This window comes from Nannizzia gypsea, genomic scaffold, assembly GCF_000150975.2.
Source record: "Nannizzia gypsea CBS 118893 supercont1.7 genomic scaffold, whole genome shotgun sequence".
NCBI classification, from domain to species: domain Eukaryota; kingdom Fungi; phylum Ascomycota; class Eurotiomycetes; order Onygenales; family Arthrodermataceae; genus Nannizzia; species Nannizzia gypsea.
This window is the reverse complement of record NW_003345195.1, coordinates 1,014,666-1,028,921: the sequence shown is the minus strand read 5'-3', so window position 1 is coordinate 1,028,921 and position 14,256 is coordinate 1,014,666. Positions and strand designations below refer to the sequence as shown.

At 47.9% G+C, this 14,256-nt stretch overlaps 5 protein-coding genes across 5 annotated transcripts; 2 read left to right on the top strand and 3 right to left on the bottom strand.

Annotated features, from left to right (window-relative positions):
• Positions 1 to 839: 839 nt before the first annotated feature.
• MGYG_07695 (SNF7 family protein) lies at positions 840 to 1,816 on the bottom strand (the record flags this gene model as incomplete). Its single annotated transcript, XM_003170403.1, has 5 exons — positions 840 to 968; positions 1,060 to 1,317; positions 1,393 to 1,453; positions 1,527 to 1,741; positions 1,793 to 1,816. The coding sequence occupies 5 exons, from the start codon at positions 1,814 to 1,816 to the stop codon at positions 840 to 842; spliced, it is 687 nt and encodes a 228-aa protein (XP_003170451.1).
• Positions 1,817 to 2,118: 302 nt separating this feature from the next.
• MGYG_07694 (transmembrane GTPase fzo1) lies at positions 2,119 to 5,059 on the top strand (the record flags this gene model as incomplete). Its single annotated transcript, XM_003170402.1, has 4 exons — positions 2,119 to 2,440; positions 2,506 to 2,554; positions 2,623 to 4,649; positions 4,710 to 5,059. 4 exons carry the CDS (start codon positions 2,119 to 2,121, stop codon positions 5,057 to 5,059), a joined length of 2,748 nt encoding a protein of 915 aa, XP_003170450.1.
• Positions 5,060 to 5,682: 623 nt separating this feature from the next.
• On the bottom strand, positions 5,683 to 8,499 carry MGYG_07693 (S-M checkpoint control protein rad4; the record flags this gene model as incomplete). Its single annotated transcript, XM_003170401.1, has 7 exons — positions 5,683 to 6,803; positions 6,857 to 6,937; positions 6,993 to 7,254; positions 7,328 to 7,962; positions 8,021 to 8,297; positions 8,357 to 8,418; positions 8,478 to 8,499. 7 exons carry the CDS (start codon positions 8,497 to 8,499, stop codon positions 5,683 to 5,685), a joined length of 2,460 nt encoding a protein of 819 aa, XP_003170449.1.
• A 538-nt stretch (positions 8,500 to 9,037) lies between these two features.
• Positions 9,038 to 11,434, top strand: MGYG_07692 (DNA repair and recombination protein PIF1; the record flags this gene model as incomplete). The annotated part of the gene is made up of 3 exons (XM_003170400.1): positions 9,038 to 10,069; positions 10,119 to 10,534; positions 10,600 to 11,434. 3 exons carry the CDS (start codon positions 9,038 to 9,040, stop codon positions 11,432 to 11,434), a joined length of 2,283 nt encoding a protein of 760 aa, XP_003170448.1.
• A 225-nt stretch (positions 11,435 to 11,659) lies between these two features.
• Positions 11,660 to 14,120, bottom strand: MGYG_09166 (hypothetical protein; the record flags this gene model as incomplete). Its single annotated transcript, XM_003170399.1, has 2 exons — positions 11,660 to 13,150; positions 13,452 to 14,120. The coding sequence occupies 2 exons, from the start codon at positions 14,118 to 14,120 to the stop codon at positions 11,660 to 11,662; spliced, it is 2,160 nt and encodes a 719-aa protein (XP_003170447.1).
• Positions 14,121 to 14,256: the final 136 nt, after the last annotated feature.

Below are 14,256 nucleotides of genomic sequence, written 5' to 3'. Positions count from 1 at the left end.
GGCTAATACCCAGAAATTCCCTGTGCCCATGAGATGTTGATTACTATTGCAAATATCCGCGGAGTAGAAGACACCGAGTAGATCGTCCTGGGCCCCCTGGCACGTTACGCCTTTCTGGAAGAACACTAGACCGAAGAATACAATCCATGCCCTGGCTGAAGAGGTCACGCTGTCTCCAGGCTGGTTGGATATACCCCCGAGGGCTTATTTTGGCGATATATCTGGGGGAAGCGAAGAGAGGACGCAAAAGGGAGGAAAGACACCGGGATTCACCCTGGAAGAACACATACTTGTTCACCCTACAGAAAGTCTATGCTAATGACTTGGTTATATATATTTATATACACGCTGCTACGGACACATGAAGGAGAAGAAGCGGTGGCAAAGGGTCCCGAGTACGCCGAAGGATGAGGTGGTGGTCCTCATGGGCCTTCTCGCTTGTTGACTCTCTGTTCGGGCAGGTATCAAAGTCACCACCACTACCAGCCCCGTATAGGCAGATCAGGGGGGAAAAGATGCCATGGGGGGGAGAACTCGTAACATGCACAAGCCCAGGGCAAGGTATTATTCTTAGTACCTGCCTGCATGTCCATGTCTTTTCCCCCTCTGATTCTCTTTTTTTCTTGATTTAGAAATGAAAAAAATTTGAAGTATGCACTCAACACGAGTCACTTTGCAAAAAAAAAGAAGCAGGATCCTTGATGCCAATCAAGTTGGTTAAGCTAGTTTTGTGCTCTGATGGGCTTGTTCCCGTCCGTCGTCCATGTAACTCCGTAACTCCGCTGCTAGAATATATAGATATCTTGCTGTGTGTGCGTGGTATGTCTATTAGTACATTTTCACTTCCGTAGACTGTCCAGTCTGGCTTGCAGGTCTTCGTCATCCGTATTCCCGCCACCGCCAACTGCTTGGGCAACTCGGGCCTCCTTGACTGCCGTGCCCTGTATTCCACTTGGTGTCTCTCCGAGCTGTGGCCAAAAGCGAAAAGGGGGGAAGAGAGTCAGCTGTAAGTCTGGACACAAAAAAATGGAAAACAAGATATGGATAGAGCAAACATACCGCCTGCCCAAGGTCAACACCGATTTCATCCAATACCTCCTTGACGATTTCTTCTCCTTCTTCTTCGTCGTCGAGGCCCGTTGCTTCATCAACAGCATCGTCCATCATCTCCTGCCGCTGGTCCATGATCTCGTTCTCTCGCTCAAACTCCATGGCAATCCGCTGTAGAGCAGGTAGGTTCATCTGCTTGTTCATGCTTCCCAGCAGTATCGTTGCCCCCTTCATCGACTGTGCCATCTGCTCATTGCTTCGAACGGTCTTCATACAAATGGAAAGGAAACAGTCAGCAATCAACCATACATAGCAAATGGCTGGAGCCTAGCCCATCCATACCTGAATCCGTAGTGATATAGCCTGCAACTGTGTCCGCATTGAGTAGAATTTTTGTATGTACCTAGAGCCCAGCTTGTTAGACCTGCATTCCTCTACCAGTCGAGCCGCCCTTTCAAACGAATGTATGGCCGTACCGTCGTGTCCGGACTAGGTCCTTTGCCTGGATCTTACACGCCGCTATCTGCCCATTCTTTGCGCTCTTCTTGATGTCCGCCACCAGCTTCTTCTCCTGGTTCTCGAGCTTCACGCGCTCTCTGTCCAGCTCTCTCTGCGTCCTCTCCAGCGCTCTCTGGTGCTTGCGCAGCCTCTCCGCGGGGGTCATCCGCTTCCCAAACGCCCACTCGATGATCTATTCTCCGGGTATCAGCATGCGATTTTTTTTGACACAGCCGCACTGCACACTCCTTGCCAGACTCACATTCATGGTTCAACCGTCTATCGCTGTCTTCCTGTCTGCGTTATCTCGCCGTCTTTCGTCGTCGTCGCTTCGTCTTCGTCTTCCTACTTTTGACTTTTGGTGACGTCGAACCCGCGCATCATCGTTTCTCCGCTGCCGAGGCTCTTTTTATTTTTTATTCTTTTTCACTTCTTTTATCACGCCACGAAAGAGAAAAAACTAGAGACGTGAAGTCAAGCAGCGACAGGAAGACGAGACTGATGAATTCGGAGTGAAGGGACGGTTTGAATGCGGTGGCAGACAGTTGATGCCGGATACACACCTTCGCGATGAGCAGCAAGGACTACTTTTCCCAGAACGGGGGCTTTTCCGCCGGCGAGGGATCCTCACGATCAATCGAACGGCAGTCGCCCATCCCTGATGATGAACGACCACCGAGCCAGGTCCCCGGATATATGATTGTTGGATCAGGTCCTGCCTCCGGGAACGCGACGTCGTTGATGTCGACCTTGCACCAGGACTCCGGATACGGTGGAAGCGTTATTGATGGCAGCTCGGACATTGGCTCGGAGTCCTGGCAGGCCGGCTTGATGGAGGACCGCCCTACGCCATCACATACACCCGTTGGACCAGGCTACATGAGCCATGCAGGTGTGTTTCCGCTGTTCTTCTACCAGTTTTCACTCTATTTCATTTGCTAAGAAGGCTGTTTGCAGCGCAACACGAAAGACAAGTTATTGCGAACCATGTCCATCAACTCGTATAGTATGATTTTTGGCCCATCCCCCTCATACTTACAGGCGCCTATGTAGCCGCATACTGATATCTACTAGTAACTCCAACCGAACGAAACTCGGTCGATCCGTTACCAGGGCTATCGAACTGCTGAAGGAGCTCCAGGAAATGAACCGCCAGTGGCCGGCGCATTACCCCTCTATTCAGAACACAGACGCACCGCCACAGAACAGGCATATTCTTTCGCGAACACGGTCGTACGAAGAAAGCAGAGAAGAGGGAACTGATGCTGATCCACGACCCGGCGCAATCAAACGTACCGCCACCTCCATCAGCCAGGCTGCTGAGTCGAGCAGGGACGCAGATACCAGGGTACAGGCTGAACCAAGGCTCGTAACACCACAGATTGCGCGGGAATTCTCCATCTTGAAGCTGGATTTGAAACTGGGCGCTTTATCGCCCGCTGAGCTTGTTCATTCCTTGGAAAAGAATTCGATAGCCTCTCTCCTTGATGGGAAAGTCAGCCAGAGCATAAAGCACTTACTAGCCTTGCGAGGGAGAATAGAGGATACGTCCAGCAAAGTTCTCATCACCGGTGACCTTAATGCAGGAAAATCGACTTTCTGCAATGCTCTGTTACGTCGAAAGATTCTTCCTGAAGATCAGCAGCCCTGCACTAGCATTTTCTGTGAGGTACTTGATTCCAGGGAGAATGGAGGAGTGGAGGAGGTACATGCCATTCCAAAGGACAAGCAGTATAACCGAAACGACGAGAGCACCTATGATGTGTACTCTCTCACCGATCTCGAGTCCATCGTTGTGGATAACAGCAAATACATGCAGTGCAAGGTGTACGTCAAAGATGTCCGGACAATTGACGAATCTTTGCTCAACAACGGAGTCGTCGATATTGCCTTGATCGATGCTCCGGGTCTCAATTCTGATTCGGTCAAAACTACCGCGGTCTTCGCTCGACAGGAAGAAATTGATGTTGTCGTATTCGTTCTTTCAGCAGCGAATCATTTCACCCTCTCGTCGAGTGAGTTCATCAGGAACGCTGCTCACGAAAAGGCCTATATTTTCATCGTCGTCAACGGGTTTGATAATATCAGAGACACCGCTCGATGCCAGAAGACTATTCTGAATCAAGTGGCTGCCCTTAGCCCGCACACCTACAAGGAATCCGCGGAACTTGTGCACTTCGTTTCCAGCAATGCCATCCCTGTTGCGCCTATCGGTGGAGGTGGAGGAGATGGAGGAGATGATGATGATATTGACGACGACTCGAAGGGCAAAGGCAAAGGAAAAGAAAAGGCAAAGGAGAAGCTTCGGGACTTTGAGAACCTGGAAGGTGCTTTACGGCGGTTTGTCTTGGAAAAGCGATCTCGGTCCAAGCTTGCTCCAGCCAGAACATACCTGCTCAATATACTCTCCGATCTCAACGTGCTTGCGTCAGTCAATCGCGATGTCGCCTCGTCTGAACTCGAGCGCGTGTCTGCAGAGCTCAGTAAACTTAAACCTGCTTTCGAGAAGAGCAAAACACAACGATCAGAGATCTCCGAACAGCTGGAGCGCTCTATTACTGAATCATCCAATGACGTATACAACTATACCCGTACATCTCTTGCAGAAAAGATATCGACAGTTGCGCAGTCGGATCTGGGCGTAGATTATCCAGGCTTGTTTTCGGTCTTCCAGTATGCAGAGGATGTCAAATTGGCAATGCTTGACCAAATCACTGCCTGCGTTTATAAGTGTGAGGACTATTCCCGCAAGAGATGCGTGGAGGGTGTCAACATGATTCAGAGCCTTGGGTTACTTCATGTGGGCGAAAATAAGTTCCCCAATCTGAACTTCCGCTCCGAAATTATGTTCAGACAGCACCGTCACGAACTAGCACGACAAATACATACGGAACTTGATATGTGGGATTTCATTGATCTCCCTGGTTTCTGGGAACGACAGGAGAAGGTCGCTGGCACTGGCATGGCTATGACTGTTCTAGGTGTACTTGGAGGCAGGGCGCTGGGTGGAATTGGCTGGCTTGATGGTGTAATGGGAGCCGCCCGAATACTCGGTCCAAACACTATGCGCAAGCTCTTAGTTCCTGGCCTTTTGGGAGCAAGTAAGTTCTCTTTACCTTTGTATCTATATTCACAATTCACTAACATGCCTCCCTCTCTAGCAATCCTGGCCGGTGCATACGTTTTGTCGCAAGTTCCAACCTCTCTGCCATCGAGTTTGTCTCGTAAGATAGCTGTGACACTCGCAGAGATGGACTATATCCATTCCAACGCTACCCGTATATCAGGAGAAGTCGGACGAGTACTTCGTGTTCCTGCTACTAGATTGCAGTCAACACTACAAATAGCCACCGAAGAGCTTTTTAGGAGAAAGGAAGAGGTCGAGAAAATCAAGGCAGAAAGTGAAGTTGCACGGAAATACTTCTCCAACCTCTTCCGTGAGAGCACTGAACATAGGAGAACTGTGGAACAAATTGATCTTGATGCACAGGCTCCTCTAGCTGCCGCGTAAGAAGCCTATGTGTCTCTTCCATCCACCAATTTTCCATTCTTGTATAGTACTTGGTCTCGTTCCTCTCCCTCCGACTTTACGCAGCATCCCCTGCCCCTCTCCTTTCCTCGCCTTTGCTTTCCTTTTCATTTCCCCCTTACTCAACTTTTTTCCCACATACCCCAGGCTCAGTTTTGTTCATGATTTTATGATTGGCTTTCACATTTCTATGGAGTGATGCTGGCGTCTTGGGATAAACAGGAATCAACATAACCCCGAGGCCCCCGTACATTTCATGCCTTGTAATATTTCTGCTTCACATACCCTTTTCCTTTCGTCTAGTTAGTTGCCCCAGTGGCCTTTTCCCTTTTGAATAGCTTTAGATTAAATAAATTGCAATGAATCAATTGTATTCCATGCTCCTTTCCAGTTGCCTGTTCTTCATAATTTCTCGACTACTAACCCTTGTAACTACCGCAGACTACCAATTCTCAGGCAATTAGAGTATGTATATTGGAAACTCGCTGTATTTTGCATGCAAGACAAATGGCACCGCACAAATTCCATAACTATGGAAAGAAGCATGATAAAATCAGGACTATGAAGGTGCGATGGACATCAATTCTATCCAACTCCTGTTAATTCTACCAGCCCTCTGACTTACGAGATCTCGTTATTCGCCCACCTCGACTGTCCTGTAGTTTGCCGATAACTAATTTCCGACCTATCCGTGAACCGCCAGGCCCAGTTCCTTCGCCAGCCTCGTCATCCCTCTGACTCTGATTACTGATCATCTCGCGCATTGCTACAGCGTCCGGATCATCATACTCAAGTTGCGTTAGGGGTAGGGGCTCATCTTCGCCAACGGCTTTCTCCGCAAATTCTCCATTGGCAGAGTTGCTTTGAAACAGGGCAAGCCTTCGCTGTAACATTTGCTGTGCTTCCATCTGTTCAGGGTGAGCAACATCGCCTTTTTGAGGGCCCAGTGAGGCGCAGCTTGGTGCTTTTGTCGAAGGGCTGTCTAGCCCATCAATTATACTGCCATAACCGTCTTCGTTCAGTGTGTCTATTGAGCTTGCTCGAGATATACCCCGTTGCGCATCCGCCGTTGTTAGGGTGGAACAGGACGAGCTCGCTCTACCTAATAGCTTTCGTCGCCTTTGGGGGCGAACAGGGACCTCTGCCTCAGCGGTAGAGTTTTGGCTGCGTAATCTTTTCTGCTTTAGAAGTTCACTGATTGCGGTATTGAGAGAAATTTTCGTCTCGGAGTTAGCCTTTGGGTTGGGTACTGAATCGTCCGGCGCAAAAGGTGCAGGAGGGGCTGATTGAATTAGCTGGCTAGTTCCTTTTTGGGGAGATGGAGAGCGGGAAGGCTTTGGTGGGAGGTTTGTGGGAACTTCTTTAAGCGGAGCTGTAAGCTGGGTTTCCATAGTGTCTGCTTCGCGTTCCTTGTTGTCTTTATCCCTGTTTTGCAACGCATCAGGGGATTCCTGGTCTATGGAGTAGTGGCCCAGAGGGGCAGTTTGCTCTCCGTGACGGCGTGGCGTTAACCCATGTCCCTTTTGAGAATTTGAACGCTTATCGGGAATCAAGTATGGCTGGTATGGCTTCTTTTCTCCTGTTTGAACAGATATCCATAACCAATCCGCAATCACAGGAGGTATATTCCATTCAAACACATGCCTCAGCTTCTCCGGGCTGGGAGTTGAAGTGTTACAGATGAGTACCGAAGCGTTAGCAGTTAGATATTCATCATATGTCGCTCCTGACTACGGTTAGCACTAGACATTGTTATATAATTTGCAGATACGGCCCTACCTAGAAGATTAATGAGTTTACTAAGATGGAGCAAATCAATCCCAGAAAACCCAGTTGAACATATTTTCATGCCCTGGAATGCTGCAAAAAGTTACTAAAGTGTCCATTTTGAAAATGTAAATTGTAGAAAACTAACCTGGAATTGGAAATTTTGGAAAAGGAGTGCTTGTTATATGAGCTTCCGGGGCAACAAAAGCTTGGTTACGTAGGCATCGCTCAACCCACATATCCGTAACAATTTCAAGTTCGTCCAAGTCATCGTCAATCCCTGGGATCTCTCGCCGGGGCAAACTATACGGGACAAGCACGAATAGTTGATTGTCATGCTTTAGTAAGTCATCCAATGATGGTGAAATACGAGCATCTTGCGCTGTAAGATGAATTTCCAGTATCTGTGTCTGATAGCAGGTCAGCTTTGAAGGGCCCGAGGACAGTTATTAGAGAGATTGACTGCCATAGATGACTGCTTACCTGCTCGGCTGTAAAACCGGTTATAAAAAACCTACAATTATCCCAAAACCCCTTTGATGGTGTTTTTTCAGGTTCGGCAGTTGGTGATGGTTTAATCTCATGAGATACACTACCATACCGGTCAGGGAATGTGGTTTCGCTTGCAAAAGATTTGGTATCTAGCAAATTCGAGCGTGAATCTGCTGTTAACTGCTGACTCCCGTCATACTGAGAATTATCATTGTTCTCGGCAGCTGTAGAATGGTTTGGTACAAGGGCAGACCATATACCCTCAGTCTGGTCCCCTAGTTTCATACTCGCAACCTTACGTAGCTTTCGAGTACGCGGAGGAAGAATGTCCTGGTGCTTCACTATTCTCTTGACAACAGTAGGCATAGCTCGATTCCACGCCCCAACCCCTTGCTCTTCTAATGAAAGTTGAGGATCGTACAGAGTTTCATCGAGCGCCATGGTGCGCTTAATGCTATCCTCAAGCCATTTGAGGCTTACAACTTTTACCCCCCATTGAATGGCAAACTTGTACTTGTTGCCTTCGCATGTACGTGCGACTAGGTGGGTGACAGCCTTCGTCAAGTCTCTCCGAAATTCACCCCCATTTGCACTGACGGTTTTCTCGAGGTGACTCCTAAAGCCCGCTTCCAACAATCAGTCATGCCCCTGAAGCAGTTATTCCCAGTTTCAAGTAATACGTACTGTCCTCAAACCCAGTGATACAAATTGAGAGTCCGAAGAAGGTGGGAAGTCTGTATTCAGTCTCCAGTGCATGAATATCCGTGTCACCGCCCTGGATCCATGACGACCGAACAGCCTCTACCCATTCAGCTCGAAGGACTTTGACGTCTGTTCGCATTTTGGCCACATATTTATATTTAGGGGTGTTTATGTCGCCAACTATCAGATGAGTGACCTCAGATGTCAGGTCAAACTTGTGAATTGCGCCCATCTGACAGGCAACATCGGTCAATTGCGACTGCATACAAGTCAGTAACGTTATTATTAACACATAAGGAGACGATGCCCGGTACTTACTCGATGTTCTGCGAGGATAGAAGTGCAGCAAAGAATCACCCCAGTAAGAGGCAGCTCCTTGGCTTCACGGTGTTAGTCTTCAATGAAGCTTTCGAGGGGTTGAATATCCAGTCTGTCTTACCGAGTTCTGCATCTTGGGCCATTCTTCATCCTCAGGGCCCCTTATAATCATCCTCTGCCACAGCTATCGAGGCCCCGGAGAGTCGAAAAACGCAGATATCCCTGAAATCCAGCAAGTCGGCCTCTCACTTTGGTATCTTTCAAGAATGCGAGAAAACGCGAACATGATGAAATAGAGTTAAACATTAACTAGTTAAAGATTAGATAATCATAAACTGTTTAGTTATCTTATCATCACGTGAAGCGACGCGCTCGCGACTTTCAAATTCTCCAAATTGGGGAAAAGAAAAAAAGACGAAATTGCAAGTCCAACTCAGATTCTAATACAAAACAACACGACATTGCAGATGATTCTATGGATTTTCTGTGCTGATTCTCTTTTTGGATACCTTGCTGCTCCGGGTTGATACCTAGCGGCCACAATTTTACGTTAATTTGATTTACATGCTTCGTTCTTTGCAGAGGCCGCGGACGCTCACCCCCCTTATTATACATTTGACCCTAGATCTCCCACGCAGGCCCGCGGGACTCTCAACGTACGCCCAGCCGTTGCAGCCGGAAATGTTTACCAGGGCGGTTCAAGAGCATCCCGAGAAGCAGAAGAAGCAGAATGCATTGCAGCCAAACCGTGGCAGGCTAAATGCTACAGTGCAGTCACATAGCCTGCAATCAAATTCACAGCGCAAGGCTGATTTTACATCGGAGCTCAGCAGAAGCGCCCTAGAAGATCTTCATGATGCAGTATACTTTGGCGAAAACGATTCCGAAAATGAAGAATTCCTTGAGATGGCATACCAAGCGTCCCAGGACACTCAATCGAAAACCATATCTCACAGTTCTTCCTTTGCAGACGCAAATCCACGGAAAAACAACAGCAGCGCTCCCACTGAAGTTATACCTTCAAGCAGCTTTCCAATACCTTGGTCTTCTTCTCCCCCGCGTGAGCCGGAACTTGCCAAGCCACTGCAGCAGCAACCGAAGAAGCGAACGCTACCTTGGGAAGATATCACGCAGGATAACAGAGGGAAATCTGGGCCTTATCCAGACTATTTAATTACCAATAGAAATACGTCCTTTAAGAAGCCCATGCTGAACGGTTACGGTGTTCCACCAGCGCCACAACCAGCACCTCTTAAGAATCAAACTGTCAAAGAAGAACAAATACCCATTAAAAAGGAGAAATACATGCCGTGGGATAAGACATTTAGTGCTGTCAAGGAAGAACAAAAGGAGCTGAGGAAACAGATGAAAATCAAGTCACTGACCGCATCAGAGAAGAGGCTTAATAACGCTCAAAGACCCTCCAATACCCGAGTTCCCTCTATATTTTTCAGCGAAGAACAGAACCAGGTTATTGAGACAATCGTGAAAAAGGGGAAAAGTGTTTTCTACACTGGTTCTGCAGGGACGGGTAAATCTGTGCTTATGCGGGAAATCATAAGACAATTGCGGCTGAAATATCGGCGGGACTCCGATGCCGTTGCCGTGACTGCATCAACAGGATTGGCGGCTTGTAATATTGAGGGAGTAACACTGCACAGCTTTGCTGGCGTTGGACTAGGGAAGGAGTCAACTCAGGAGCTTGTCAAAAAGGTTTGTTATCAGCCAACCTAAGTCTGATCGCTGGTTAACTGTGTTGCAGGTAAAACGTAACCAAAAGGCCAAGAATCGTTGGCTAAAAACTAAGGTACTCATTATTGACGAAATATCAATGGTCGACGGAGACTTCTTTGACAAGCTGGAGGAACTAGCCCGTAAAATCCGAAACAACGGAAGGCCCTTTGGTGGCATCCAACTTGTTACTACTGGCGATTTTTTCCAGCTCCCACCAGTTCCCGAAGGCGGGAAAGAAGCAAAGTTTGCTTTTGCCGCAGGAACGTGGAATACGTCAATTCAGCACACGATTCTCTTAACGCAAGTGTTCAGACAAAAAGATCCCGATTTTGCCAATATGTTGAACGAAATGCGGCTTGGACGTCTAAGCCCTTCGGCTATTCAAGCATTCAAAGATCTCTCACGACCCTTAAACTGTGGTGATAATATCGAGGCAACGGAACTGTAAGTTGTTAAAATAAACCCACCTCGCGGGTCTATTTTTCAGAAGCTAATAGTGACATTTTCAGGTTTCCTACGAGGGCGGAAGTGGATCTAGCTAACTCTGAGAGAATGAATCGCCTCTCAGGCTCTGTCATGACATTCCACGCAGCAGATTCAGGGGCAATCAAAGATGAACAATTCCGTGCCAAGTTGCTGAGCAATTGCATGGCACCCCCTACAATTCACCTCAAAAAGGGGGCCCAGGTGATGCTTATCAAGAACAAGGACGAAACTCTTGTGAATGGGTCTTTAGGCACAGTCATTGCATTTATGGATGAAGCCGGCTTTGATAATCACATCAAAGAAGGTCTGAGATATGAAAATGGCAACTTTGACTTCGATGGCGAGCCGGACCATGCAAGGCAGAAAATTAAAAGTATGGCTTTGGACCAAAAACCCAAAACTGGTGGTATTAATACAGCCGCACAATACCCCTTGGTTGCCTTTATATTACCAGATGGTTCGGAGAGGCAGCTTTTATGTATGCCTGAAGCCTGGAAAATTGAACTCCCCAATGGCGAGGTTCAGGCTCAAAGACTTCAAATTCCGCTTATCCTTGCATGGGCATTATCAATACATAAAGCCCAGGGACAAACGTTGCAACGTGTCAAAGTCGATCTCGGAAGAGTATTTGAAAGGGGTCAAGCTTATGTTGCCCTCAGTCGAGCAACGTCCAAAAACGGACTACAAGTATCCCGCTTTGATCCTAAGAAGGTCATGGTACACCCGAAAGTGACAGAGTTTTATCAGAACCTGTCAAGTATCAACGATATCAATAACGGAAACAAGCCCAAGGTGATTGCAGATGGGAACAACTCGGATGCAGATGACGATTTCGACTCAATAGCTCAGTACGTTTAGTACGGCATGTATACTAGCTTTCTACCCTACTATGTCTCTAGGCCAGATATGACTTTAATGATAGGATTATCTAGATGAACCTGATATGCTTACTAGTTATTTCACACTGACTGATCATTTGTGCGGAAAATAGATACAAAAGAAACCCCGACATAAATTGGTGAATATATATACAAAGGAAAGTTTATATAGCATTAATTATCGCAAATAAATTGTTCCTGCCATTTACCTTCTGAATGGATGCTCATGGGAAGGGAGGTATTCTTTCGGATAAGTCCTTGGGAGCGGCTGGTCTATATATGACCGCCTCCGATTGCCATCAAGTCGCTTCATTCGATCATATTTCTCATACGTATCTAGAACGCGCTGAGGGGTGTATCCTTCAAGCTGGGCAGTCTGTCCCGGGTCCGGGCTATCCCTGGCCAAACTCTCTGCAAGCAAGCGAGCCTCGACTTCTCTCTCAATTGATAGCTGCTGGCTGTCCAAGTACCGTTGGTGGGCCCGCTCTTTCTCACGTAGTTCCAAGTCCCAGGCAGTTTCAAAGGAAGAACTGTGAGTGGGACGCGGGCCACGGTTATGTGTTCGTAGATCTCGTTCGCGAGGATATAAGGTATGGCGTCGGGAGGGATAAGAAACCGTCTCAGACCTAACTAGTTTCCCAGGACGGTTATGGGTGCTACTGGATGGTAGAATTTCGATAGACTCTGAAAGGTATTGAGGTCCTCGGGAACTAGGCAGCTCAGTGAGGTAAGAAGTCCTTTCAGACGGGCGAACGTGAGTGCGGTACCCTAGAGAGTAACGTTGCTTCCCGTAGCCGCTACGCTCACTGCTTTTGCTCTTCTCGCGGCTATAGTTCTTATTCGAGCGACGGTGACGGACTTCATCATCAGGAGGATAATCACAGTTATCATATTCTCCAAACGAGAAAGAATCGTCTGTGACGGAACTTGCGTTTTCTGGGTCAAACAGATATGAATCGTAGTCTGAAGGATCACTCTCTTCTTCCAGCCAGTTTTCTACCATCTCCTGCTTTCTTCTGTCTTTCTCTGAGTTGACAATCTTCGGAGGGAGTTTTTTCTGCTTGCGCTGCTTTTGCTTCGGTTCTTGGATGCCCACCAGTGGCTCTTCCTGTCTAACATGACCCTGGCCACGATGCTGGTAACCCCGATTCATAGCTTGTATATCTGGTATATCATCGGGTCTTTGTTGAGAGCGTTGACGCTGAGATTTCTTGGGTCCCTGATTCGCCACTCTAGCATCATTATATGCTTCTTCATGCCCTGAGTGATGCTGGTGTGGGTTGAAAGGCCCTTGGTTATGAGCTTGAGTGCCTTGTGGCCGTTCCCTAAGTCCAGTATGATGCTGATTTGACGGCATAGGACCTTGGTTTGATCCTTGCGGAGGGAGCTGGTGATACTGGGAGCCTGGATGGTCATTCTGTAGAGCTGGTAAGAGACGAGGTTGCGATTGGTGCGGTCCAATCGGGGGTGGTGGAATCTGTATCATTTCAGGGAGCATCTTTTGGCCTTGTTGATGCTGGCCAGGAGCAACCTGTAGCATCTCCGGCTGCATTAATTGCTGTGGATAATGGGGATCAGGCCGGAACTCGTCAGGGGGGGACCCTCGCCCATGATCAGGGGGAAAACCCCTTTGGAGTGGCATTTCTCCCATCATCCGAGGGTCAAAGTTTGGTGGAGGGGCGTGGTTAACACGATTCTTGCCTTGTAATAACATAGAATCGTGGGAGTTAATCTGATTAAATAACTGCTGCCCGTGATGAGGATGAGGATGTCCCCGAGGATGCGAATTGCGGGTGTCCTTGTGGGTGTTCTTGTGGGTGTCCTTGCGGGTGATAAGGCGGCGGCGGTGGTGGTGGTGGAGGAGGAGGAGCAGGAGGAGGATGTTGCTGTTGGTGGTATGGAGGCCTGTTCTGCGGAGGAATTGGAAAGTTATGCTGGGGGTTCGCTGGTGCGGAGTTCTGGGGATTTGGACGTTGTTGGGCATCTGAAAGATTTACTCCAAGACCGGATCGATGAAAGGACGGAAGGAGTGGATCAGCAAACTCCTCGCGCGCCGTGTTCTTATGATGTTTAACAGTATTTCTAGCTTTCTTCTCCTTTAAGATTTGTGCAGCACGACGGGCTCTAAGGATTTCTGGCTTTAGCTGCCTGCAAAGAACAATGGATATTGATATCGTTAAAGCCTTCTTGGGACCGAAAGTAGCCCGCACATCTCGGGTGGCAGAGTTTATATAAACACAAATCCAGTCGTAGTTTGGATCCTTGCAGACTTGCTTCCTCTGCTCGATCAGGTTATCGATGTGTTGACGTTTGACCAGAGTCAGTTCGTTATATGCTTCCGTGACGGACTGGCGCTTTTGTTTATGAATCAGGTCGATTAATTCAGCTTGTGGAAGAGGCATTTTGCAGATGGCTGCCGTCGCCCAGGTTCTCTCACCACCAGGCGTTTTCGGTTCTCCACGGTATAGTGTCCATCCTTCGTATGTGCTCTCATTAAGCTGGCTGCCCCGGGGAAGACTGTTATCAAGATTTATCTTGTTGAAGTGGTTGTCAAGATCTTCAAAATCGTCAAGGTCTGGGGTATCCGGGAAATTGCCAGGCATTGGCATATCTTCCAAGCTCTGACGTGGAGAGCTATGGCTTCCATAATGCATGTTGCGATGCATTTTCGTGGTAAAACCAGAGAGGTGTATCAGACTATTGGTCCAGTTAAACCCATTAGCTATTAAACACACTACATGGGCCAAAAGTAACGTGCAACGTAAAAAATACCTTACAGATGTCTTAATATCACCCTACTAT